At 58.3% G+C, this 27,078-nt stretch overlaps 1 protein-coding gene across 2 annotated transcripts in view; it reads right to left on the reverse strand.

The window, feature by feature from the left end:
- The window catches only part of CASZ1 (castor zinc finger 1), a 146,381-nt gene that overhangs the window by 52,386 nt on the left and 66,917 nt on the right, over positions 1-27,078 (reverse strand). The window contains exon 3 of one of the 2 annotated variants that reach the window (XM_030326394.1): positions 11,804-11,855. Coding sequence is in view for 1 of the 2 variants with exons in the window: in XM_030326392.1 (XP_030182252.1) it covers positions 395-443 (49 nt within the window). In the remaining variant the exon portion in view is untranslated. Of the gene's footprint in view, positions 1-394; positions 521-11,803; positions 11,856-27,078 lie in introns of those variants that run through there. The other variant, XM_030326392.1, reaches the window with a different exon arrangement.

Raw genomic sequence — 27,078 nt, forward strand, 5'->3', positions numbered from 1 at the left:
TAGTCTCTCGCGGTGCCCCCCGCCGCCCCCCTCCCGCCCCCCTCCGCTCGCCGCACCCCCCAGCGAGGGCCGGACCAGTCCCGGGGACCCGGCGAGCACTGACAGGGGGGCCCGGGAGGGAGAGCGAAAGTTTCTCCCTCCCTCCCCGCTCGCTCTCACGCTCCGGCATTGCACACTCGGAGCGGCTCCGCTCTGCTCTCGAGTTTATTAAACTAAAAGAGAAACTATTTATAGACGCGGCCCGGGTCGGGGGGCCCGGGAGGCCCTCGAGGCCGAGGGGCGATCCCGCCCGCGCTCGGCCCCGCCCGCGCCCGCGCCCGCGCCCCCCGCCCGCGCCGGGGTCGAGCCCCGCGGCGGCGCCCCCTGCCCTCCCCCGCCCCACTCCCGTACTCACCATAGTCGGAGAGTCGAAAGCCGAATTCACTTAAATAATCAACTTTCATAATACTTAATTAATGCCTAATTGCAACTGATTACTCCCCGAATAACAAGTTGTTTTAAAGCCCTGATGTCATTGCTCCTGACGGTAACACTCAGGGTAACAGTTTGGCAGGAGGGAGCGGGCGGGCGGGAGCGACCGGGGGCGCTGCCAGGCGCCGAGGTGATTGGCAGGGCGGCCGCGGCGCCGCCTCCTCCGGGCCGGGCCGCGCCGCCCCGGCAGGTGAAAGAGCAGAGCTCTGCCCGCCCGCGCGCGCCCGCCCGCCCGCCGCGGTGCCGGAGTGAATGGGCGCGCGCTCGCCCTCCGCGCCGCGCCGCACGCACGCGCCCGCCCCAATCCCGCACGCGCGCCCCCGCCTCTCCCCACGCGCGCGCACGCGCGCGCGCGGCCCCAGCGCACCCGCTCTGGCGGCCGGCCTCATTGGCTCTGCGAGTCCCCAAACCTTAGACTTCGGGAAGAGGGAGGCGGGGACTCGGCGCGCGGACAGGGGCGGGAGGGGCGAGGCTGGCGACGCTCGCGTCCCCGAGCAACTCTGGCCGGACGCCGGCGGGCGCGCGCTCGCACGCTCCCTTCTGCGCCCGGAGCCCCGCGGGCGCCGCTCGACGGCGTCCGCCGGCCGAGGGTTCACGGCGCGCGCGGCCGCGCAAACTTTTCCGCCCGGGCGGGCGCAGGTGTGAACGCCACGGGGTCGCGCCCGCCGGGCCGCGCCCTCATGCTCGCCCTCGCGCGGCCGGCGGGCGCCCAGAGTGCTGCGGGTGCCGGAGGAGCAAAGGGTCCACGTCCCCTCAAACCCGACTCTCATGGGGGGGGGGGTAGTGGCGGAGCTTTTTAGTTCCAAGGAGGAAAGACTGCCGAGCGGTCGGCCTGGAGGCGGGAGGTGGGGGACGGTGGTGGCCCGGGACACGTGAGTCCGCTCGCGCTGCTCTGCAAGCCAGCCGCCGCTGCAGGCTGCAGGAGAGCCAGGACCCTAGGCTTCAGCCACTTCCTCTTGGTTTTGCCCTGACTGGGCCCTGGTGCCCTCCCGACCCAGGCCAACCCTGGCCGCCTACACATCTCTGCTCTCCCGGCCTTTCTCCTCCTCCTCCTCCTCCTCCTCCTCCTCCTCCTCCTCCTCCTCCTCCTCCACCTCCTCCAAAGTTCAGCCCCCAGCCCCTCAGTTGGGCCGCGAGGGGAGTCCAGCACCTCTTTTTTCCCTCACCCCCCTGGGCAGCCTTTACTCGGAGCACCCCAACACAGATCCATGCCATCACGTGGGCTTCCCTCCCACCCTGTTTCCTCTGCCATGCCCCAGTAAGGATCCGGGCACAGAGGGCAGAGGTATTCCTGAACCAAGGAGCCAGGGTCAAGCCACCTGCCCCACAGCCGCGGCATTTCCTGCCTGCCCGTTCCTCTCTGGACCAGGACTCCTTGTGCTCTCCTTGTCCCTGGAAGGCACTCCCCCACCCCCCCAGAAAGCACTTTGGTGGGTCTCCTGTCCCCCAGACGTCCCTGCTGCAGACAGGTATGTGGAATTCCTTAAATTTTAGTGATCCAAGTTACCCATTGGATTGGGGGGGGGGGGTGTTCAAGGAAGGAGACAGCCAGGCGAGCTGGAACAGGAACGTGGGCAGCTTAGCTGGTACAGTACCTGGATCTTACTGTCTCTAGCTCTCCCTCTGCTCCTTGTGTAACCATTCTGCTGCCTTCCTCTCCTCCTGCTTCAGGGAAGGCCACACTGCCTTCAGTGAGGGGAACGGAATAGACCCTGGGTTTTCTCTGGTCTTTGGGCAGCATTCAGCAAAATGGCACTGGCCTATTTCTGCAGTATTTCTACTTTGCCAAGGGAGGTGCCCAGGGAAACCTTGGGGCAAAGAAGTCAGAGAAAAAAACCAATCTACTCTTTCTCCCACTTTCCCCTTATTGTTCTTCTTTGTCTTCTTTTTAGCTCCAAATGGCCTCACAAGGAGGAGGTTTGCATCTCTCCCCTATTTGACCGCCCTCCCCTGCTGACTCTTGGCAACCCCATTTGCTGGTTGTCACACGCAACCCTCCACCCTTCAGGCCTGCCCTGTCCCTTTGGAGGAAGAGTAGCTGGAGAGGCCCAGAAGCTTTACTGAGCATCCCGTGACCCCAACGTCCTGAATACAGGAGCAGAGGCCAAGCCACGTGCTACCTGGAGGCTAGGACATGTGCTGGTACAGGGCAATCATGCACAGAAGACCCTGGGCTCTGTTCCCCACGTGGGATCTTGGAGAGGGGACCTCTGCGTCCAGAACTACTCTGGAGTCTCCACATGCCTCTGGGTGCTCTCTCACCTGTGGCTCTCCAAAGTGAGGCCTACAGCTTTGGGTTGTCACAACAGGCAGTTAATCCCAAGCCCCAATCCTGAGTGCCTGCTTCTCCACCTGGGCAACCAGGGTGTGGAAGGAAGCCTGAAGACGTAAGAGTACGAGTTCAGGGTTTATTGGATGATGTGCGTTATCAGGAGTCCCCTGCGTATGTGACCCACACGGCCCACTGGCTGTCTCTGAATGTCCTTGTGGCTTCTGCCGATGGTGGTCAGGGCACGGGAGGGCATGCCTTTCAGTTCCCCAGACAAGGCCAACTAGACTGGCTGCACGGTGACTTTGGGGCCTCTGACAAAGGCTGGAGAGCTGGAAGGACACAGAACCCACAGGGCCAGCTAGAGGGACCCATCAAGCAAAGTGGTGGAGGGATGCGTGGGCTGGCAAGGCGATGGCCGCGATCAGCCATTGCAGGCTTAAGAGGCCTTGTCCAAGAGTGGAGAAGAGGCCAGGGAGGCACAGAGAATGAGGCCATCTTGGCATGTTACGATTCGAGAAGGTCTGAGGAGAAAGGAGGCTGAGGCATCAAGATCATGCATGAGGTGTGAGTCAGAGGCTGCACAATGGAGGGGTCCCCAGAGTTCTCTTTCTTTCTCTTTGGGTGTGTGCTCGTACGAAGGGGAGAGGCCCACATCTCTGGCATCTCTGAGGCTGTGGCCCATTTTTGCCTTGAGGACCCCGATGTGGTGACACCTCTTAGACCCTGAGGCCAGGCCACAGGGAGGACATTTGTGGCTGGGATTCGGGGGACGGAAAGCCCAATGCCACCATCCCTCCCAGTCTTGAGGCCCTGGGCCCAGAGACGCTGGCTCGTCCTTGTACGCCCCACCCCCAGAGCAAATGGGGAGCTGTGCACAGCGAGCCCACCCACCAGGCCCCTCACACGAGTCCAGGGGAAACCGGCGGCGCTCCCCAGGCCGGCTTCCATGGTTGGCTCCCGGTCTGCTCACACCCCCAGAGGGCCCACTCATTCTCTCCCCCTCCCGAGCCCGGGGCCTTCTCACTCACCAGCCTGTTTACACACCAGATATCTCAGGCTTTATCTGCTCTCATTCTGAATTTGTAACTTTCACATAAACTTGAACAAAGCTCCTTTTGTTCCTGCACCCCACCCCAGGATCCCAATAAACTGGTTCCCTCTGAGGCGACTGGGCCAGGGCACAGAAGCCTTGGCCAAAGGAGTGTGTGTGCATGTGAATAAGCATGTTCGCACCTGCGAGGGAGTCCGTGTGTTTGCGTGTGAGTGTGCTCCTCAGGCTGACGGAGGGAGGGCTGTCCGGGTGAACGTCGAGTGCGCACAGTGCGGACAGGAAGCGCCGGGGCATGGGGACGGGACCGTCTGCCAGGGCACAAGGAGCCGCGGGCCGTGGACGGGCGGGTGTCGGGGCAGGGGGCAGACAGGGACAGAGAGGAGCAGTGGGGTGGGTGGGGGAGCGCACGGCTGAGGCCAGGCTTAAGCTAAGTAGAAGGCAGATACAGGGAGCGCATTATGGCGGTATAGAGGCTGGCACAACCACACGCCCGGCCCCGTAATCCTGTTAGCCAGCAATCTCCATTCCGAAAGAGCTTCATTTCTTTGTGAATATTTGTAAACTAGATATCTAATGGAAAATTATAGGAAAATTATAGTGAAATTCATGACGGAGAAATCCGATTATCCCTAATTCAATTATGCCATCTTAGCCCACACAGCACATTTCCCATTTTTTTCCCATAAATACCGATGCCAGGGGTCCCGGTAATCAAATAAAATTGAAAATCATCTTCCCATTAAATTCAATTAGCCGCAATTTCTAAAGCCTATCAGAGATTTTAATTACTAAATTATAAAATTCTCCAATGCTAAATTGAAACCAAAAAAATTGCACATCCTTATATTTCAGAGAAAAAAAAAAAAAAAAGGGCCAGCAAAATCCTTGAAAAAAATGCCCTCCTTTCTGTGCCCAGCTCCCAAGCAGGTTCCCCTCCTGGAAGGACCTCACATCTCTACCTCCTTGCCCAGCTGCGGATGAAGCCGGGGGGGGACAGAGGAGAGGTCTCTGCCAGGGGAGGGGCTGAGGCATATTAATTTAGCAGAGGGGCAAACCACACCTCCAACTCCAAGCTTGGGGTTGGCTGGCCCCTCAAGAGGACCTGCCTTCCTCACTGGCCGTCCTGGCTCCCAACTCTGTCTGCCCATCGAGAGGTCTGTCACTTGGCCCACGGACAGGACAGGGCTCGGGCTCAGGTCGGAGCTCGGCCTCAGGGCTCTGCGTGATTCTAAGGCAGCAGACCCGAGGCAGTGCCGGCTCCCCGACCACTCCGCGGGGCCCCCGCGGGGCCTAGGCTGCACCAGAGGTGGGAGGGGGACGGGGGGGGGCAGTGTTGAGGGCCGACAGATACCAGGGGATGGTGCTGTGGCCCCAAGTCTCCTCCAGAGCGTTCCCAGGGGCCGCGGGTCCTCGCAGTGTAGCGGCCTCCCAGGAGAAGGCTGGTGGTGGGCACGGCCCAAATCTGGCCTCTCCTGCCCTCGCAGCTCATTCTCTGTTCTCCTCACCCTCTTCTGGAAAGCTGACAACCCTGAACTGGCCGGAGGGTGTGCCTTGGCCCCCCTGGCAGCCCTTACTCTTTCACCCCTTCTCCTCCGAGGGAAATGCTGGCCACAACCCCAACAGTAGCCCTCCTCTCTGTCTCCCCCAGGCCACTTACCCAGCTCTAAAGGCTGCTCTAGAAGTCACAAGAGCCTGGGGACGTGGCATCGGTGGTGGCATAAAGCGACCCTAGGTCTGAAACCCAAGGTGGGTGGCCGGGTGGGCAGCTGATGGGCCCCGGCGGTGTCGGGACAGCCGACAGCAGAGCCGCCGCTGGGGCAGGGAGCAGGTTTAATTTGCCAGGCAGTCAGCAGTGCCAGCAGGGGAGGCACCCGCAAACAAAACAAAAACAAAAAAGTTAATTATCTTTGGCTTTTTCTTAATAAATATCCAAACTGGCCCGGCCGGATCCTCCGCTTTGGAGGGAGCGAGAAGAAGGAGGAAAAAACCCCAAACCAAATCCAACAGACTCCTTCTCTGGCCTACCTTTCCCTTTGTCTCTCCCTGTGCTCATCCCTTATCAGAGGCAGCAAGAGTTTCACGTTAATTCCCCAATTTTGCGAGTCAAGAGGATGGCCACAAACGTTCGTCTGTCTGTTTGTTTGTTTGAAGTTTTGGGGAGTGAAAGCAGGAGTGTAAGGAAGAAAGAGGCGGCGGGGGGGTGGGGGGGAGGACAGAAGAAGCAAAGGACAGAGTGAGAGTCAGAAGGAAAGAGAGTAAGTGTGATGTGGGAGCTGAGTTCCTTGAGTCCTCCTGTGGGCACGGTAAGGCCTAGCCGGTGGCCCCAACCCGGGCGGGACCTGTTCTGGAATGTTGTGTTGGCATTGGATTTTAGTTACAGCGATCGGCTACAGGCGATACGGGGATTTCTCCTTTTAAAACTCTCAAACCACCTAGGTCTCGCTGGCCACTTTAGCTCCCCTGTTGCTGCTGGTTCCTGTGCCAGCCAACCCTCCCTTCCAGGAGCTGGGATTTGGAAGAGAAGGTTCAAGAGGAGGGGACGTTGGCTGTCCTTCCGAGGGGTGTGAGATTTTTCTGTACGGACTCGCAAGTCTACCTCGGGAGAGAGACGCGTGTTGCCGCCTGGGCCTACGTGTCTGATGGTGCTCACACACGCCTGAGCCCGGGCTGTTAGCAACGTGTAGCAGGGCATGTTGGGGGGAGGGGGGCACAGCCAAGACATCGGGCGGTCCTTCGAGGAGCACTGACTCTGGAGTCCCGCTACCTGGGTTTGAACCCCGACTCTATCACCCACTGGCTGTGCCGCCTTGATCAGGTTGTTGACCCTCTCTGAGCCTCCATTTTCTCAGCATCAAAGAGAATAATTTGTGATTGCCCGGGGCTGGGGATGGAAGGTGGAGTGACTGCTAATGAGTACGGGGTTTCTTTCTGGGGTGATTAAAACATTCTAAAATTAGATAGTGGTGACGACCATACGATGTTGGGAATATACTAAAAAGCCAATGAATCGTACACTGCGTGTAAACTATAGCTCAGTAAAGTGGGTTATAAAAAAGTGGGGACAGGGGCGCCTGGGTGGCGCAGTCGGTTAAGCGTCCGACTTCAGCCAGGTCACGATCTCGCGGTCCGTGAGTTCGAGCCCCGCGTCGGGCTCTGGGCTGATGGGCTCAGAGCCTGGAGCCTGTTTCCGATTCTGTGTCTCCCTCTCTCTCTGCCCCTCCCCCATTCATGCTCTGTCTCTCTCTGTCCCAAAAATGAAAATAAACATTGAAAAAAAAAAAATTAAAAAAAAAAAAAAAAGTGGGGACAAAAAGGGGGGGGGGGAGAACAATAGCACTTACTGCACAGAGTTGTCGTACAGGGCAGAGCACACAGCCTGGCACAGAGTAAGCACTAGTAGGGACGAGCGAGGAAGGACTGACATGGCCCCAGGCGGATGGGTTGGCGTCCACGAGTGTATATTGCTGGGTGCCTACGGACATCTGCCCGGGTCCCCAGTGCTGGGCCAGCAGGTTGTTAAGCAGCTGAGCTGCCCCTCATACGTGGAGGGGGTCCTGGGCGGCTGTTCCCTGGCAGCGATGGGAGAGGGCATGGCCCTCCTCCCGCCTCTCTGGCTGGGTCCCTGGAGAGGAGGCTGCCCACCACGGCGGGCAGACTCTGCCGCTCACTCTCCCTGTCTCCCAGAGCACTCATATTTTCCATGTGCAGCAGGCCGTGACTTCACCTTCATACTAGTTACAGGGTTATTTAGCTTCTCCTGACACTGACAATCACCAAACTTTAATTCGCTGCGTGGCTTCTCCCTGCTGTGCCCTCTGCCCACCCCCAAAATCCCTGGGAGAGGGTGGGAAGGACCTAGTCTGGCCCCCCTGTTGCCAAAGCCTGCCCTTCGGAGTGATGGAGGGATGGCAGGAGGGGATGCTCAGAAGGAGAAGATGATGGACAGAGAGTGGGGGCGGGGAGGGGGGAACAGCGCGGGAGAGAGGAAGTACCACCAGCGCTAAGGGGAGCTTCCGTCCCGCTCCTCCGGCCTGACACTAATGTATTCAACCCGACATCCATCCTGTTGTGAATAAAGATTCAGCTGACCGGGCTTTGGGTCTGCAGGCTGGCAGCCCCAGCCAGGACCTACGGGGCCGGGACTCGCCGAGCGCCCGGGACGGGGCAGCTGGCACGGACTGGCTCCTTTGCCTGATGCTGGATGAGGAGGTGCCCATCTGGAACGCACCTGAGGGAGCCCTTTCCTACTAACCTGAGCAGCCAGCTCGCATTTTCTCCTGCCTCCCCCATGCGAGTCTCCTGTGAGGCTAAGCCATCTTGCCTCACGGAGGCTTCTCTCCCGCTTACTGCCCCGTGGCCTGTATCACGTCTCTCCATCTCCTGAAGTGCTCACCATCATCTTTCCCCAAAGCCTCCTAGGCAAGCAAAGGAGTGATGGTTTGCTCTGAGAACCATCCGGTGGAACCAGGGGACTGTCTTATTCCCCAAATCCAAGCTGGCCCCGTGAGCCCTTCATTAGTCAGAGTCCCAGAAGCAGACAGCGGAGCCGAGAGGATTCTCGAAGACCAGAGGCCTGGCAAAGGACCTGGGCCGGGAGGCCTGGAGAAGCAGAGGCAGAGCGGGGGCGGGGGCAGAGCCGGGAGGAGGGGAGATGCAGGGAGATCCATCAGTGGGTCCAAGCTGTGTCTGCTTCCACCCAGCCTCACCCACTGCCCCACCCCTGCCGGCGGGGGCGGGGGTGGGGAATGGCCATGGTGGCCTGGGCAAGAGAGATGTCACGGGGCCGATGGCAGAGAAGGGAGAAGGGGCTTGTTGACTGCAAACTGTCCATTATGGCTCAGATTATAAGCATATTGCGCAGGGCTCTCTGCACGATGCCGAGGAAATCCAATACGCTGAAAGGTTAATGCAATCAATTAGGGTGACAAGGAAGTAAAGTAAAGCCTTCGGAGTAGATGAAAAGGAGAGAGAGGGAGAGAGGGAGAGAGGGAGAGAGGGAGAGAGAGAGCGAGCCGTGGAGCTGGGGGCGGCAGTATGGGTGGCGGGAAGGCAAGCAGGAAGAGAGACCGGTGGGATGCTGGGAGGGAAAACACACACGCGCAAGGCCAGGAGCCCGTGAAAAGACGCAGTAAGAGAGCCGGCAGCAGCAGCAGCAGGAGCGGGCGGCCAGTGGACACGGCTCTGGCCTCAGACCTCCGACTGCTGCCCAGCGCCACCTTCCCTCCCCTTCCCCTGGCCTCCCTCCCCGCCGGTTAGCTCACGGCACCGGCAACGTGTCACGGCAGCTTGGTCCCTGTGCCCGTACAGAGCAAGTGCCCACCATGTAACCTCCAGGGACTTCTCAGTAGGAACTATGGCCTAGTTCCCACCTCCCCCAGAACGGGCCCAGGTTCAAACCCAGACTCTACCTTTGTCCTCCTTCGCCCCCAGCAGCACCCACGAACACAGCCTTCCCAGCTCTCCCCCAAGCACCTGGCTCCTACTTGCAACAGCCTCTGAAGCAGAGAGCAGGGTGGTCAGGACGCCCTTTTACAGACAGAGAGACTGGGGCCCAGAGAAGGTATGCGATTTCCCAGGGCCCTGCAGCAGATGGGGAGGACAGGGCACAGACACGAGAACCCCAACCCCCCTCAGCCCACGACCCGGGGTGGGGGACGTTTCCTCCCGTTGTGCCCACTGGAGTGAGGAGACTCACGTCCCCCAAGAAGTCAGACTCAGAAGTCCCTGGGCAGGGGTGGGGAACCCCTTGGAACCTGCCCAGGGACGGCTGGTGCTCTGGGAGGTGAAAAGGTAGGAGGGGAGAAGGGAATGTGAGTTCTTCCTACCTGTCAGGCCCCAGGCCAGACACCTTTGACCACATTAACTCATTTGTCCCAATAACTTTGTCTGCAAAGTAGCTATTCTGCTCACCTTACGGAAGAGGGAACTGATCTGAGAGCTCGGTGAAGGTTAAAGGCTACGCAGGGCTCATGGGAAGGGATGCCGGGCTCTGAGGAAACGGTGGCTGTCAGAGGGAAGACAAGCCAGGACTTCTAGATGGGTGGGACTGAGCAGAGAATGAGGCCCTGAGGAGGACAGAGAGACAGAGAGGGGGTGGCCCCAAACAGACTAGGCCCGCAGGCAGCCCACAGCCCTGGGACAGGCTCCCGGACAACTGCCCGCGGCCCGCAGGGCAACCCCACGGAAGACAAGGGCACAGGGCAGCGTGACAGTCAACACGGTGGACATACTGAACACCAGGAAATTATACACTTAAAAATGGTTACAACGGTAATTTTCATGTTATGTGTATTTTGCCACTTAAAGAAAAGAGCAGAGGTCAGGAGACAGCAAACTTGTCCTGTAAAGGGTTAGAGAGTAAATACGTTCGGCTTGTTGCGCCAAACGTTCTCTGTTGCAGCTGGAGTCAAAGCAGCCAGAACCGATATGCAAATGAATGGGTGTGGCTATGTTCCAATAAAACTTTATTTACAAAAAAGGGCAGTGGGCCACGCCTTGCTCCAGAGAATGGAAAGCACCTAGGGCTGGACTTTCAAGACCCAAGATGAGGTCCCACCACCTGGGGACAGAAGTATCCAATCTGGACCGTGCCAAGAAGTGAAGGGAAGGGCTGGGCGGAGGCCTCAGGTGGACGTCAGGCCCTCATTACCAGCAGAGGGTAGATAAAAAGAAGGGGAAGGAACAAGCGCTGGTCTGGGAAACAGATGTCCAGGAACTGGCTCCAGCGCCCAGCATGCCAAGAGGCCCTTCACTTTGCTTCAGATCCTCGTGGATGATATGAAGGGGCAGGGAGTGACTTGGGAGTTCTCGACATTCTAGGAGTCTCGATGCCCCAAGAGAGGTGTTACCCTGCGGCCAAGAGGGGACGGGAGTGGGCAGCAGAGGGCCGGGCTGGCCAGAAGGGACGCCAGGGGAGAGGAAGGCGAGGAGAGAGGCCCGGGGAGGGCTGTAACCAGGGTGGAGCTGGCTGCAAAGGGAGGAATCTACGGGCCCCAGTGAGAGCGCAGGGCGCGGGCCGGGCCTGCCCTACACCGGCCGCCTCTGATCACGTTTTCAGGGCCACTGCCCGCAGGCACAGACAATGCTGGGGGAGCCTTTGAAGTCCGAAAGGGATGCCGCGGTGGGAGCAGCACGAATCTCCTCCCTTCCCCCCGTCCTCCCGGGGGAGGGGGCCAGCGGGACAAAACCCGGAGCCGGTCACAGCCAGGCCCGAAACGCGTGAGACAAAGGGAAAACAAACAGGTTTGGAGCCAGGCGCACGGTGCCGTGTCTGTCCCCCGCCCCGCCGAGCGGGGATGATGGATGGCTGCAGCCAGCCAGCTCGCCCGCCGGGCAGGTCCCGCTATTTACATAACACTGGCGTTCCACCGGTCACCTCTGACACCGCGCTGCCTGGGGCCGAGGCCCGGTGGCCCCCGAGGTTCCTGGAGACACCCGGGGACTGAGACAGGCTGTGAAGGCCCGGCCAGACCCGGGAAGCCCTGGGCCTGGGAAGGGCGGGTCAGCAGCCTGATCTGGGCTCAGGGCCTGAGGCCTCCTCCCTGCCAGCCTCTCGTGGAGGGAGGAAGAGGCCACCAGGGACCGGCAGCTCCAAAGAGAGAGGCAGGGCTGGAGTTCCGAGGCTTTCAAGTCCGCAGGGCTCCCCAAGAGCTACAAGCAGAGCTTCTGGGGACAGCCAGCAGCGGCTGCCACAGCGGAGACCTGGGGATGGTACCGAAGGGTGGCCAGACCCTGGCTCCAGAAATGCCTCCTTGCCCCACACCACCTCGAACGCATTCTATGCCCAAAGTCTGCAATCCACATGTCCCCTGCCCATTTCCGGCCCAAGAGCCAACCGGAGATTTTCCTACCGGGGCCATCTTTTCTTGCCAGGTTCAAGTGGGCAGTGTGGCTCCAATTCCCCGTCTCCATCTTCCCAATCCTCCTAACCCCGAGGGACGCCAGTACTAGGTAAGTGGTCACCAGTAGGGGAGAAGACACAAGGATCAGGGAGGGGGTTCAGGCCTTACCTCGCAGCGGGTCCTAGAGGCTCCTCTCTCAAAGTAGGGGCGTCACTTCATCCTGGGGAGGGAGAGAGAAGAGGCCCGTTAGCCTTTCAAGGCGGGATGCCCACAACTCCCCAGTGTTCGCCTCCATCCTGCTGTGTGCCCAAGGGGTCCCTGCCACCTACGCGCCAAGGGGCTGATGCTCCAGGACCGGCGAAGGGGGTTAAAAATGGATTTGGGCTCATTCAAGTATATGCCAACCAAAATTTGAAAAAGTTCAGAAAGCAGTAAGAGCTGAGAGCAGAAATGCAGTCCTCGGGACACCCTTAACCAAAGAGGGAACAGTCAGAACGTACTGCACGCATGTCTTGTGGAGGCAGAGATAGGAGTCTGTGGGTGGGGGATGCAGTGGCTAAGCCTAGGGGCCCGGGGACCACAGAATACAGCAGCACCCGTTCCTTCACTCTCCTCCCCAGCCCCTGAAGAGACAAATGCTATATGCCAAGCTGTTCGCTACAGCAAGTGGGTGACAGAGAGGTGGACCAGGGGCCATGGCACCAACAGGTGTCACCACCCAGGAGGGTGCTACGGTAGCACCTTCTAGCCTGAGGTCCTACCGATGAGACGCAACAACCCACGCTGGGGGCCCACGCAGGGCAAGGGACACGGTCCAACAACGTAGAGGGTCTTTAGCCAACATATAACTCAGCCCAGCTTGCCAGGCTCAGACTCTCCTGCCTGGTACTGGAGTTTGGGGAGCCAGGTTCCAATGAGACGAACTCCTGATGTGGATAGAAAACCCAAGGAGCCCTCTGTCCCCTCCCCCCCTCCCCTCTCTCCCCCCTCGCCCTTTCCCCCCAGCCCTGGGGCCTCAGAACCCTACCCATACTTGGGAAGAGTTTCCTGTTTATTATGTTTATTCCTCCCCACTCCCTCATTTGTGGCTTATCAATGATGCAAGAGGAATAACACCAATTTCCTTAGGCTGTGTAATCCCCAAATCAGATTGGGGGGATTGCAAGAGGTGAGGTGACCTTGCACAGGGCTCCCGGAATGCCACCCAGTCCTGCAGCCCTCCCTCTCTTTCCCAGGACATATTTGGACAGATAATGCTAATTGTACTTGACAGGTCTTCCTAAGGAGGGCTGGGTCTCCTGCCAGCTTTTGCTGCCTTTGCCGGGCTGCCTGGGCAGAGGTGCCCACCCGGGCAGAGCTCACCCTGCCAGACACAGGGCTCTGTGGGCATCTGGCAGTGGGGGAGGCTTGCCCCACGGGCCTCCTATGCCCACCTGGCCCAGATGGTGAGAGGCTGGGGGTCCGCAGGCAACTGGGGGGACTGAGATAGGGGGCAGTAGAGAGGAAGGGGGAGGCTGGTGAGGTGGGAGAGTGGAAAGAGGAGGAGGCCAGAGAGGGGAGCTGGGCACGTGGAGGCCGAGCCCAGGGCGGGGCCGCAGGGCAGGGGCTGGAGAGCCTGGCCTCTCCCCTCCGCTGAGAGGCACTGCGCTGGGCAGGCCTGGTTGTCAGACTCGCATCCCAGCCAGCCGGCCCGGGGCCTGGCTGTACGTCCGTCCCACACGCTCTGCCTGAGATCTCTCCAGGCACCCTGGCCAGCCTCCCTTGAACCCCCAAAAGCCCCCCAACCCCGTAACTCCAGTATCTCCCTTCCACCACCTTTTTCTCCCCTCCCATCCTCCCCTGCAACTGTGCATTTATTAATTCATGAGGCACTAATTAGTTCTTTGTTTAATTTTGTGTTAAACAGACTGACCGGAATGATAACGACTTGCAGCGCGGTGTTGCCGTCCCCAACCGCCCCTGTTTTCTGACAACAAGGGAGCGAGGGAGGCCGGAGCGCTGAACCCAAATCCCTCAGCAGTTGCACTTCATTAAGTCAAAATGTGACAAGAAGCTTAGAGAGCAACTTGCAGATCTGATCGCACACAACACTCGGAGGAAACTTTGCGGGAGTTGGTCGGGGTTGGGGGGGGCGGGGCAGGATTGCTGACCGCGGGGACCAGGACCGGGGTGGTGTCCCTCAGTGGCCCCTAGGGCGGGTGGCCTGGCAGACAGGAGCTGGGAGGTCGGTTGGGTGCATTCTGGAACCTCAGCGGGAGCCTCAGAAGTTCAGCCTCACCTCTTTCTTCTTCCCTGGGCATCTTCTCTCTCTCTCTCTCTCTCTCTCTCTCTCTCTCTCTCTCTCTCTCTGCCTCTCACTGTCCCTGACATCTGGTCTGGGCTGTGTGAGCCAGTGGCCGGGCATACCCAGGACCCAGCAGAGGACCAGAGAAGATGCTGCAGTTAAGAAAGGATTCTGCAAGACCGGGGTGGGGGGAGGGGGGACAGGTACAGAGCGGGAGAACACAGAGCAGAGCAGGAGACCCTACGTTTGGCTAAGAACGAGACGTGACGTGCTCAGGGATCGTGGCCAACACGTCTATTCTCTGCCAGCTGTCTATGCACCGCCCCCCCCCCCCCGGCCCATCCACCCTCCGGGTACTTATCCTAAGTACCCTGACCAGAAAACCGAGGGCCAAAAGGTTGAGTTCCGTGCAGAAGGGCACGGCAAGTCACAAACAGAACCAGGTCCTCGAGCTTCGGGACTGTAGGCAGGCAGCTGAGCTAACCAGGCCGACAGCCTGGTCACCTGCTGTCCCTCCTGTCCATGTGAAAGAACAAGAGCTTGGCCCCAGAGGTGTCAAGCTGGTAACCCCACTGGCCCACGGCATGATTGCGGACGGGTGGGGTTGCAAGCGAGCCCTGCCCCAGTCTGCAGGCAGGGCCCCCGCCCTCCTTTTATACCTGGCCCTCATCTCCAAAGACATGGACAATGTCTTATATGAATGAGAACGGGCGGGGAGCGGGGGGGGGGGGGGAGGGCGGTGAGGAGGAGGATAAGAACAGAAGTGCACAGAGAAAGTTGCCGATTGCGTGCCTTGTGTGCCAAGATCCTCTTGCCTTCTTCCCATTGGCCACTGCACCCGCCAGGTGTGGCCCGACCCTTGCTGTGACAGCTCTCCTTCTGGAGCGTGCCCAGCCCGCCCACGGGCCCGGGCTCAGCCTGGCCTGCCTTCGCCCGGCCAGTGCCGGAGCGCAGTGGGCTCTCCCCGAGCCTGGCAGCCCTGGGCTGGCTTCTGTTAATTTGCTGTCAGGCTGCCTAAGCAAACCAATTAAAACTAATCATTAATTATAAAAGAGAGTGAGAAGAGTAGAAGAGAGAGGGGAAGGAGAAAAAGACCCAAACGGGAAGGAGACAGAGGGAAGTGGGAAGGAGAGGGGGGGCCCGCGGGGAGCTCTGGGTGGGGGCACCGTGGGCCGGGGAGCTGGGACGCTGGAGGCTCCTCCGGGCACAAGGAGTGCTGGGGTGGAAGGAGGGCTGGGTGGGGCCAGAGCCCCGGAGAGGAGGGAGAGGGCAGTGGGAAGGGAGAGGAAGCTGCTGTGTCCAGCATACCGGGACCTGAAGAGGCCTCATCCAGCTGTAGTCCCCTCTGGCTGGAGCCACCGACTATCCTGGACTTGGCTTCCGAGCGTCTCACCCACGGCTCCCCGGCCCCATATTTATGAGGCTCAGCTGATTATGCAGCACCAGGCCAGGCTCCTCGTCCCTGCCGCCCCTACCTGCTCCCCAGCCCTCTCAGGCCGTGGAGGCTCGGGGCAGCTGTCGGCCGCCCATCTACCCCCCAGTGCTGTCCCCTGCCCCCTCCCCCACCCTCACACACACCCTCTCCACGGCCCTTTCACAGGAGCTGAGGCCATGTCAGCCGGCAGCTTGAGGAGGGGGGCAGCACAGACAACAAGGGACAGTGTCATGGAAACGGGCACTTTCCCCGAGAAATATTCTGTTTGGCCTCCTTCCTGCATTGAGGAGCTGTCAGGAGCCTGAGTGAGAGCCACACCACCCTGGGACCAGGCGTGACAAAACCTATTTTCTGCCTCAAATTTGATTGATTAAAAAACTTTTTAGGAAAACCATGTTAAAAGAGTGAAAGAGTGAGAGAGACAGAGAGAGAGAGATGGAGAGGGAGAGACAGAAGGAGAGAGAGAGAGAGAGAGAGAGAGAGAGAGAGAGAGGAATACCGGGGGAAAAAGAGAAAGAATAGAAAGTTCTGCCAGGGGAGAAGGGCCAGGGACAGAGGCCGCAGGCAGGGGCTGAGCAGCTACCCCAGCAAACACGCCAGGAGATGCGTGTCAGTGGGACAGCCTCAGCATAACCAGGCAAAACAGAAAGGTCAAAGGAAGCCCGAAACTTTTACACAGTGGTTAGCGGGACAAAGAGGGGGCCAAGGGCTCTGCACAATCCAGCAGGTGCCTGTCCCCTCCTAGGGAAAGGAACCCGACACCCCAAGGCAGGCAGGGGGCAGGTGGGGCTGGCCGCCCAGGCCCAGCACCAGCAATCAGATCAGGACTGTCGATTGGGGTAGGGGTGGGGGTGGGGGTGGGGGTGGTTCCAAACACAAGCTGGGTTGGAATTTGGCCAGAATCCTGAAAAATCTGTACGGGTCAACAGGGAGAGAGAGTCTAGTTGTTTGGGGGCAGGAAAGGGGTTTTCCCACCCTGTTCTGTCAAAGTCCTGGCTCAGGAAATGTTTTGTTTTGTTTTTAATGTTTATTTATTTTTGAGAGAAAGAGAGACAGAGTGCGAGCCGGGGAGGGGCAGAGAGAGAGGGAGACACAGAATCCGAAGCAGGCTCCGGGCTCCGAGCTGTCAGCACAGAGCCCGACGTGGGGCTCGAACTCACGAGGCATGAGATCATGACCTGAGCCGAAGCCGGACGCTCAACCGGCTGAGCCACCAGGTGCCCCAGGAAATGTTTTTAATAAATAACATAAATTAAAAAGCAGGGAAGTATGCAGCTGACCCCCACCAGCCCCAGGCCCTCTGGCTCACCCTCTGTGTCTCAGTCTTTCCCTGCCCAGGCCTTGGCCTTGGATGCTGTCCCGTAGGGTCCCCATTCCTGCCTTACTCTCTCGGAGTTCCAGGAGAGGAGCCGGCCTCCCCACCCCTCCTGAGACCCCATGGGGGGAAGAAACTCTTCCAATTTCCCAGGGGCCCTGCCTGACCACTCAAGGCGGAGGTGCCTGAGACCCATCCTCTCCCTAATAAGAGGGATCCGGGTCGGTGGCCGGGTTTGCTGTCCCCCATCGAAGAGCCTCAAAGGTCAAGGTGAGGAGTAATTCTGGCCAGATTGCCCACAAGGTTTCCGCAGTGCCCAGTGCAGTCTTTGCCGGCTTAGGGCTCAATGAGGGGGTGGCAGTGCCTCCTTGGACAGATGGGCACGTTCTGCCACACAGATGCACAGAAAGACACCACCGGCTCCAGGCTTCACCCAGCCCCTCTACCAGGTAAATCGACCCTAGATCTCTCTCTGTCCCCTGCTCTGCAGTGGTCTTAGGTATTCATGGAGCACATACTGTGTGCATGGCATGGCGCTAGGCATGAAGGAGATAAAACCTACAACATAGGGATCAAGAGCAGAGTCAGGGAGGGGCACCTGGGTGGCTCAGTCGGTCGGTGAAGGTTCCGACTTGGGCTCAGGTCATGATCTTGCAGTTCATGAGATCAAGCCCCACGTCGGGCTCTGTGCTGACAGCTGGGAGCCTGGAGCCTGCTTCAGATTCTGTGACTCCCTCTCTCTCTACTCCTCCAGCTCACACTCTGTCTCTCTCTGTCTCTCAAAAAATAAATAAACGTTAAAAAATGTAAAAAAAAAAAAACAACAAAAAAGAGCAGAGTCAGGGAGATGGGGCTTGAATCTCGCCTCTGTCACTTACCACCGCGGGATCTGGTGGGGCAGGCCGCTTAGCCTTTCCAGGCCTCAGCCTCTTCGTTGGAAAAGCAGGGGTGCAAGTCCCCACCTCAAAGGCGGTTGGTTCAGTAAATCAAATATATCTTGAAGACCTCCTATATGCTGGATGCTGTCCTAGGCCTGGAGAACCGCCGAAAACCAAAGAGAGTCCTCCCGGAGCTTCAGGTTCTCCCGGCTGTTGTGAAGGTTCACTGAGATAACGCATAGCACTATGGTCCGACACACGGTAAGCGCTCAATATATAGTTTGTTACTAACTTGAAGAGGCTGGAGCAACTCCGCTCCTCGTATACACCCAAAAGAATGGAAAACGGACCCAAATAAAAACTTGGACAAGAATGTTCATAGATGCTCTATTCACAACAGCCGAAAGGTGAACGAACCCAGCCCGAATGCCCAGCGGCAGGATGGCTGGATAAACACCGCGCGGTGGAATATGACTCAGCCCTGAAAAGGAACGAGAGTCTTACACAGCACAACACGGGTGCACCCTGAAAACATGCGAAGTAAGAGGAGGCAGACGCAGAGGTCACGTGTCGTAGGATTCCATTCACATGGAAGGTCCAGAACAGGCAAATCCATAGGGAGAGAAAGCAGATTGGTGGTTGTCAGGGGCAGGGGGAAGGGGGACTGGGGAGTGGCTGCTCGTAGGGATAGAGTGTCTGTCTGGGGTGATGAAAGATTTCTGGAACTGGATGTTGGTGACGGGTGTACAACCCTGCGAATGTACTTAGTGCCACTGAAGTGTGCAGCTTAAAATGGTCACGATAGGGGCGCCCGGGTGGCTCTGTCGGCTGAGCGTCCGACTTCAGCTCAGGTCAGGATCTCGCGGTTCACGAGTTCGAGCCCCGCATCGGGCTCTGTGCTGACGGCCTAGAGCCTGGAGCCTGCTTCGGATTCTGTGTCTCCCTCTCTCTCTCTGCCACCCCCACCCCCCGCTTGAGTTCTGTCTCTCTCTCTCTCTCTCTCAAAAAAATAAAAAAATAAAAATAAACAGACGTTGACAAAAATTAAAAAAAAAATAAATGGTTACGGTGGCAAATTTTACGTGAAGTTGCATCTTACCACAATAAAGTACAATAATACAGCCGAAGCAGCAGCGGCAGCAGCTTGAGAAAGGAGAAGGCTATTCCCCATGCGGCAGCTCTGCATAGGTCTTAGAAAAGCCAAGCAAGGGGGCGGGAGGGTGAATCATCACAATTTCAGAGGGGCCCCCTTCTTCCTGGAGACTGGCGTGCACTAACTGCCCAGTATTCCTAGGTTCTCCGTAGGCTGCGCCTTGGGACCGCTGAGGGAAAAGATAGTACGGAGAGGCTAGGGTGGCTCCAGGGCTGGGCCTCCCCTCAGCATACGTCACTCAAGAGCCTAGGATTCCGTATCCTCGATGCTACCGTTCCCCTGCGCAAGCACGCTCGGCGCACCTCGTCTCGTGTGTGGTTCCCCACATGCACAGCCCAGCCCATCCGTCTCTGCCAGGCTCCCCAGATAACTTTTGCCGCTCCCCAGCCGCTTCGTGCAACAAGCTGTCTGTCCTCTGGGTGGGGAAGGAGGGTCTGAATCAAGGACTTTCCTGCCCCCCACACCCCACCAGGGCTCTGGGGCTCCCCAAAGTAAGGAGGGCCACCTTGCAGGGAAAGCCTAGGATAACCGGAGAGCCAGGCCCCCGGGGCAGCTCCCTAAGCCCTCTCCCGCCCTCCTGCCCGCTCCTGAATGCGTGTGCACACATAAACCCCTGCCTTGGCCCGGGAACTGTCAGGAGATCAACAAACAAAAGCTGCTTCTTGACAGGGAGTCATTTATATTTTAGCTTCGTTCCATTATCCTAACGAACCCTTCATCTAACAGCAGAAAATCAGCTCATTACATCCGGGGGGATTTCATCAAGACGGCAATCATGTATGCAGCTCCCCAAGCCTTCAGGAGGCCAGTGTGGCTGTTATTTATTTATTTTGTTAGTTATTTATTTAATTTTGGGGGGTTCTTTCCACATAATTGCACCGCATCTCAGATCTTTAATAAATAATTTGGAGGTCCTGAACTGCAGACAGCTTTGCTCTCTGCCATGAGAGCCTGCATTAGCCAAAATATTTACCAATATTTAGAAGTCATTAGAATCAGGAGGGAAGCGGGGAGGGGTCCTCTGTTTTTCTAGAAATGGCCTGGTTTGGGGCTAAGGTGCTCGGTCCTCACTCCAGTCCTCTGACCCCACCTCTTGGTCTGCGAGGAGCCATTCTGGACTGGATGCTTCCGGGGGGCCCACGTCCCTTCCTGGGGCTCGCTTGGTTTCAGCAGGGGATCCTTGGAGCTCCTAGACACACAGGGCACAGGTTTACCGCAGGCTTCTCGCAGCTGATGGGGCTGGCTGCTGGAAAGGCCCTCCTTGGTGCAGGGACAGGCACCGTCTCATGCCTCAGCTGTAGCATCCCACAGGGATGGCACAAAGCCCGCGTAGGCCTCCAGCGGGCCCTGTCTCTGCTGCGGCTGAGCACGAAGAAGAGTCTGACCCCTTCCTCCCAGCTTTCTAAGGTTACACCTTCAACCTCAAAGGAACGTTCAGCGGGTCCAGAAGGCACGCTTGTCCCTTCCTACAGGTGCGAAAACTGAGACTCCACCGACTTAAGCTCACTTCCCAAGGCAGCACCGCTACGCAAAGGCGCAGAACCAGCAGTTAGACTCGGAAGCGGCTCTGCCTCCACTCTTTCCGCTGGGCCGGGGCCTTCCCGCAACACGGCCCAGCCTTCTGAAGGCTCCTGGCTCCAACCCACAACGCTGAAGTGGCCCCTGGGCCCGACGGGCATCCCCCGCCGCCACCCCTGGGCTGACCATGCTTTCACAGGTTTTTCCCAGCGGGGGCTGGATTTCTGCCCAGCCAGGAATGTGCTCCCAGGATGTCAATTCTAATCTCCCCGGCGCTCTGACAGAATTAAGCTCCAGTTTGTCCGACAACATCCCAAAGTTTCAGAAATCCAGGGCAGACTCTCTAATCAGGCTGGAGGACAAAGGTCTGGCCTGACCCTGTCACTTCCACTTACTCCTCCTGTCTGTCTCCCGGCCGCGGCCTTGCCACAGTTTCCTCCACCCCTCTGCCCTTCCCTGGCCGGCCCGGCCCCCGCCCTCTCCTCCAAGCTCCCCTGTTTCTCCGCCCAGCATTTCCCCTTTCCAGGCAGTTGGGCTAATCCCGCTGCGCCACTCTCGAAAGCGCAGGAATTCCTATGAGGCTGATTTGCCAGGGCACCGGGACCGCCAGCCTCACCTTGGCCAGGGCTCCCTCCGGTTCCCTGCCTCTAGAGAGCACACGGGCTCAGCTCCTGCGCGCAGCTCCTCATCGGCTCCAGAGAGGGTGCTTAGTGCAGAGTTGTTCATACACTCTGCTCACCCTTGCCTCGGGGCCGCCTGACTTGGGGCTCCCCATAACTGCCCCGGAAGCATCCTCTGGCCTCACCCAGCCTCTATCCTGTTTGAGGGGTCAGCTCATGGGCCATGAGCCCTGAGCCCTGAGCCCTGAGCCCAGCCTTGGCGCTTTCGCCATGTTTCGGGACGGCCATGTGGGCAGAGATGTCCCCTCCTCAACCAGCACAATGAGGCACCAAGAGGAACACCGGGTAGGGGAAAGTAGCAGCCGCAGCCCTGGACCTGGGATAGGCAGGGCCCGTGGTGACCACACCAAGTCCCTGGCCCGGACAGACTTTGGCGCCATTAGAAGGGCGTGAGGGGCCCGGGAGCCAGGCAGCTGGGCTATAGGAAGTGTCCCTGTGCAGCCGGGCAGAGGACAGCCCCCAGGAAGCTGGAGAAACAGGTGCCTCCGCTGCCACCTACACACAGCACCCAACACACTCCCGTTCCGTGTGGCTCTCCTATGGGCCCCGAGAGGGGGTGCCTGCCTCAGTTTCCGGAAGGCAGAAAACCTTCAAAGCACACCCAAAGAGGTGTCGTGGGGACCGTGGGGGCTTCAATTCGGTTTGCTCGTATCAAAAGGCTCATGGGGTGCAGAGGGGAGAGGGAGGGGCACGGACAGTCAGGAGGAAGACCAGGTGCTGCCTTGATTGCACCTGTGGGGCACAGGCCCGGAGAGCCAGGTCAGGGGAGGGGCTCCCCAAGAGAAAGGGCCAAGAAGAAACACACGGGATGTGGAGAGAAGGCTTGAAGAGGAAGAAACAGAGATGGAAATGTCATTCTGCCCTTTTGCTGACCCTCCAGAAGGTGCAGAAATCTAGAGTGGCCAGGATAGGGGGCTCCCCAAGAGCCACCCAACCGGCAGATAGCATGGAAAAGCCCTGGAATGTCACAGTAGGCGAAGGGGGGGGGCCCTGCCACTGCGCCTCCAGCTTCCTCCTGGGAGCCGGGCAGAGACTTTTTCCCTCCCCAGTTGCCTTGGCCATGCTGTAGGGAGCAGGGACCCCCTTTTTTGGAGTTGCAACTCCCCACCCCTGACAGCGCCTCCCGCGTTCTGCCAAACATATCCCCCTCGCGAGGCTGGCCCTGCCTTCACCAGCTCTGCCAGTCGGGTGGCCAGGAGGATTCACTTAGAGACTGGGGTGGGCTGGGCTGGCGGGGGGACAGGAGCGGGAGATAAAAGCAGCCAAGGAAGACGAAAGGTCTCTTTCACCGGCCCTCTCCCTGGAAGAATGAAGATAATTATTGTATTTCTGGCCGAATGACAGAAAAATCAACAAAGGCTACCAGTGGAGAATGGAGGAGTGCCTGCCTGTGAGCACTTTTCCAGAAAGCCCTGCACCCATGGCCGCTCCCACCCCCTGCACCTCCATAGCCCCCCAAACTTCCAAGTTTGCTTCCCCTGCCCTTCCGTCCGCCTTGCCTATTCTCCCTTGCTGTGCTGGGTGTTGGTGAGATGTTGGGTTTTTTCTTTTTTGCAATTTATCAGCAGATTGTGTGGAGCTGAGTGGTGTGAGCCTCGCCCTGCTAAATAAAGCTTTGGTATTTCTGATAAAGCCATCAAATTCCTTATCACACTGACACAAAGTGCATTTAAAGAGACAGACACCCTGTCCCTCCCTCCCCACCAGCCCCTGCCCCCTCCACTCAGTTCAGATTTCCAGCTGCTCAGGCTCTTCTGGATCAGACACCAAATACGGCTCCTGAGGCTGTGGAGGGGGGGTGGGGGGGTGGGGGGAAGGGGACGGAGTGGAAACCAAGGGGCCAGCCGCCCTACCCCCTCCCACCCACCCATGTCAGAGCTGCCAGCGCCCAGACCAGGGACCAGGGTCCACGGGGAGTGGCATATACTTCCTGCCACAACTCTGGAAGCAGAAGGAAGCTATCAATAGAAACGTCTACGACCGGGGATGTCCTCATAAACAGAACAATCCTGTGTTAGGACAACAGCCGGCAGCTGGAGGAAGAGCTCCTGGCGAGCTACTCGGTTGCTGTGACCATGTGGGGTCACCTCGGCCACGGCAGTGCCAAAGCGGGGCGCAAGGATGACCGAGAGGGGCCACCGGGGCCTATGCAACACGGGGCTGACCGGCATTCACGGGCAGGCCGGACTCCTCACACGGCCCTGTGAGGCAGGTGGACGGATGAGGAAACCGAGGGCAGCCCCAGGCCTCAGAGCCCACGGCAGGCCCAGCTGGGGCTCCCACCCGGGCTGGCCAACAGCTCTGCAGAGTGAAAGACCCTCTTCCCCCAGTCGATCTGCTGAGCTGCCGTCCACCTCCTCATTTATGATCCCACAAAGACAGGCCTTCCCGTGTCCCAGGGCCCCCTCCCACCTCCCCGGCCCTAGCTCGGCAGCCCAGGCCCTGTGCCCACACACGGCCTGTTGGTTGAGGAATCAAATTTATTATTTTTAATTATTTTGATTTATCAAAGCAGCAGCTACAATCATATTAAACCAACTTGGCTTCTTGGCATTTAACAGATACAGCTAATGCAGGACTCCCCCGGACTCCATAAAACACCCAGCCTGTCCACAGGCTCCCCAAGGAGGGCCCCCAAGGCCCCTTCTCCAAGAACGCCCTGTGCCCTGCCGGAAGCACATGCTGTCAAAGGTGCTGAGGGCCAGAGAGGGAAAGGAACGGCTGGGCAAGGCTGCGAGGTCCTTTGGGAAATGATCACCTCCATCCCCTCGCCCGGGGAGGCCCTCCCAGAGTCCCGACCCACTGCGGACTGAGCACTTGTGGGGGCCTACCCTATCCCAGGCCTGTCACTGGGCACTCAACACAGGTGAGCCGAATTACCCCTCAGATCCTGCCCATGCATGGGATTACTGCTCCCTTTTTGCAAGGAAGAAACCATGCCCTAGATGCATAAAAACAGCCAGGCCAGGGGCGCCTGGATGGCCGAGTCGGTTGAGCACCTGACTCTTCTTCTTTTTTTTTTTTTTTTCTTAATTTTTTAACGTTTATTTATTATTGAGAGACAGAGAGAGACAGGGCAAGCACAGGGCACGGACAGAGAGAGCGGGAGACACAGAATCCGAAGCAGGCTCCAGGCTCCGAGCTGTCAGCACAGAGCCCGACGTGGGGCTCAAACTCACACACTGTGCGATCATGACCTGAGCCGAAGTCGGATGTTTAACCGACTGAGCCACCCAGGCACCCCAGAGCATCTGACTCTTGATTTCAGCTCAGGTCATGATCCTGCGTGTTGTGGGATTGAGACCCCTGTTGGGCTCCGTGCTGAGGGTAGAGCCTGCTTGGGATTCCCTGCCCACCCCCCCACCCCTCTCCCCTATTTGCACACTTACTCTCTGTCTCTAAAAACAAAAACAAAAACAAAAACAAAACAAAACAGGGGCACCTGGGTGGCTCAGTCAGTTGAGCATCCGATTTTTGGTTTCTACTCAGGTTGTAATTTCACAGTTCATGAGTTCGAGCCCCATACAGGGCTTTCCACTGATAGTACACAGCCTGCTTGGGATTCTTTCCCTCTCTCTCTGCCCCTCCTCTGCTTGCTCACATGCACTCTCTCTCTCAAAATAAATAAACTTCAAAAATAATAAAATAAAATAAAATAAAATAAAATAAAATAAAATAAAATAAAATAAACAAAAACCCCAGCCGGGCCAGAGTCCAAAGTGATACATTTTGAATGAAAAGCCTTGGTTCTTTCTACCATACCTTCCCGCCTAACCTTTAGACCCAGGAGCAGTGTTCCTGCCCAAGCACGCGGCCAGTGGATGAAGGGGGCAGAAGTGAAAGAACCCTGAAGTTCAAGGTGATGGCCTCAGGCTGCACACACCGAACATTCAGGATCTGGGTGCTTGAGAGAAGGGGTCCGCAAGAAGCAGGACTGTGGGGCAGCAACACTAACCAAACAGGTTCCCACGGGACGCCCAGGCGCTAGGAGTCCAGGATCCCACAGCACTGTGTGCAAGGACCAGCAGGGTGTGAGACCAGAGGAAGGGTTAGCAAAACCGCACGCGGAGAGCATGGGTGGGTCTGGAACGGGCCCCTCTGGCTCAAGGGCCCACAGAACCCGCTGGAGACCGCTCTCTGCCCCTCAGGGAAGGCAAATCTCGCGGACATGGGCAGAGCTTTTCAGTGGGGTGAGAGGAGGCAGCAGTGCAGAGAGGGAGTCTCAACGCATGGCCTCTGATTTCATACTCGGAAATTATAGTCGGCTACCATCACACCAGGGGCCAGACCCCCGCTGGTCCCCACTGCCCAGAGGCCCCGCGGCCTGGGGTGGAGAGCGCGGCTGTGGCTGCAACTTCTGAACCCCGCTGGGCACCGCCGGGCCCCTTATCTGGCCTCTCTGAGGTCAAGTTTCCTTATCTATCAGATGCGCGCACTGATAGCACCTGTCTCCGAGGGCGGTGGTGAGGGTTCAGGGAGACGGTGAGTGCCAAGCTTAGCAAGGTGTCTACGCATTTCCTACTCGCAAAAAGTGGTGGCAGTCACCCTTGTTGTCACCATCACCACACCGTCGTCACCTAAGCACCTAACCAGGATCAGGCACAAGGGACTGTGGCTCTAGGCCCAGCGAGGGCAGAGAGGCCGCAGAGTAATAAGTTAGGTGTTGTGAGCAGCTGTGCTCCTGGGGGGGGAGGAGGGGAGGGCTCCGAAATGTCTCGAGGAGCTGGTCCCTGGTACCTGCCCAGCAGACTGGCTCCTGCCAGCTGACAAAGTCCTAGAGTTTAAGGCAGGAGGGGGAAACCAGGGTGACTTTCTGCAATCACATTTGCCTATCAAAAACTCTGCATTCACTCAGCGCTCCTGGGAACTCATGCCCTAATATGGGCCCCGCAGCTTTCTGGGTTATTTCCAGTGCTTGTGATAATGACTCCAGGCTTTGCTTCTGCTGCCCCCAGGAAACTTTCCGCGTGGGGACAGGGAGGGCGGCAGGCGCACGGAAGGCCGAGGTCAGAGAGCGTGCAGAAAGGGGGCACAGATGGGTAAGCCAAGGGGAAGGGGAGAGCAGGAGGCTAGAGGAGTCCACGGTCCCAGAGGTCAAGGTGAGGGACACGGACAGAGAGCCGGGCAAAGCAAGCCCAGAGCCCCAGGACACAGGTGGGCACGGAACCACTCCCCTTGCCCACTACACCCTGCCCTGGGGAAACGCGCCCAGGACACCAGTCAGGCCTGCACCCTGCCTCCTCGCCCACAGCTCCAGTAGGGATCCCTTTTGCACAGGGGCCAAGCTGGGCTCCCGGGCAGCCCCTCGATGCCTTGGGGCCCCTCGGCTCCTGGATTTATTTACGTATCAATGATCTGGCCAACCTTGGCCCATCAACTCCAGACCGCACAGGGTTAACTCAGACAGAGGGCCGCCTTTGCCTTCATTCTACCTCAATTTCTACTGCACCCATCACCTACCTCCCCACCCCCTGATCTTAGGAAAAAAAACCCATCAAAATAACTATTTTATGTCTCCAAATATGCAGATCATTTTCTTTAATGAAAGATGCTTGACGTCTCCGATCCAATTAATATGCAAATGCAGGAGAGGATTTATTTGTGACATTCTGTCTGGGTGAGAGAAAACAAAAAAGGCCTGTTAACCAAAACACTAATTGCTGTGACTGATTGTCACATATCATCATTTTCATAGGGTCTCCTCCATTCCTAGCTCTCAGGGAGCTCGAAACCAGGACTCGTCCACGGAGGCATCAAGGAGAAACAGGGCAGAACGGCTGGCTGGCTACCTGTCGGTGTGGCCCCTCCCCAGCAGACCTACGTCGGGGGCCCACGAGGGTGGATGTTCCGCCTGGTTCCGGTCCCACGGGTCTGTGGGGGACCTTCTACGGGACTTTGCCAGTCGCTCTCCCTTCCTATGTTACACTTCACCCAGGAGCTGGCCTGCAAACCAGGGAGAGGGAGGCTCAGTGTCTACTGGGTCTAACAGGCCGGGGGAGGCCCAGGCAGCACACCTTCCTGCCCAACTCCAGGCCAGGTGCTTTTTTGCCGTCTGCTCCTACCTGCCAGGAAGTGTTCAGAGGAAGGAGAGGGGACCTCTCTGGGTCCTCCCAGTGCCCACCTCCTGCTCTCTTCCCTGGCTCCTCCAGAAGTATCTTTCACACAGCGCTTGTCGAGGGA

This window comes from Lynx canadensis, chromosome C1 (assembly GCF_007474595.2).
Source record: "Lynx canadensis isolate LIC74 chromosome C1, mLynCan4.pri.v2, whole genome shotgun sequence".
Classification (NCBI taxonomy): domain Eukaryota; kingdom Metazoa; phylum Chordata; class Mammalia; order Carnivora; family Felidae; genus Lynx; species Lynx canadensis.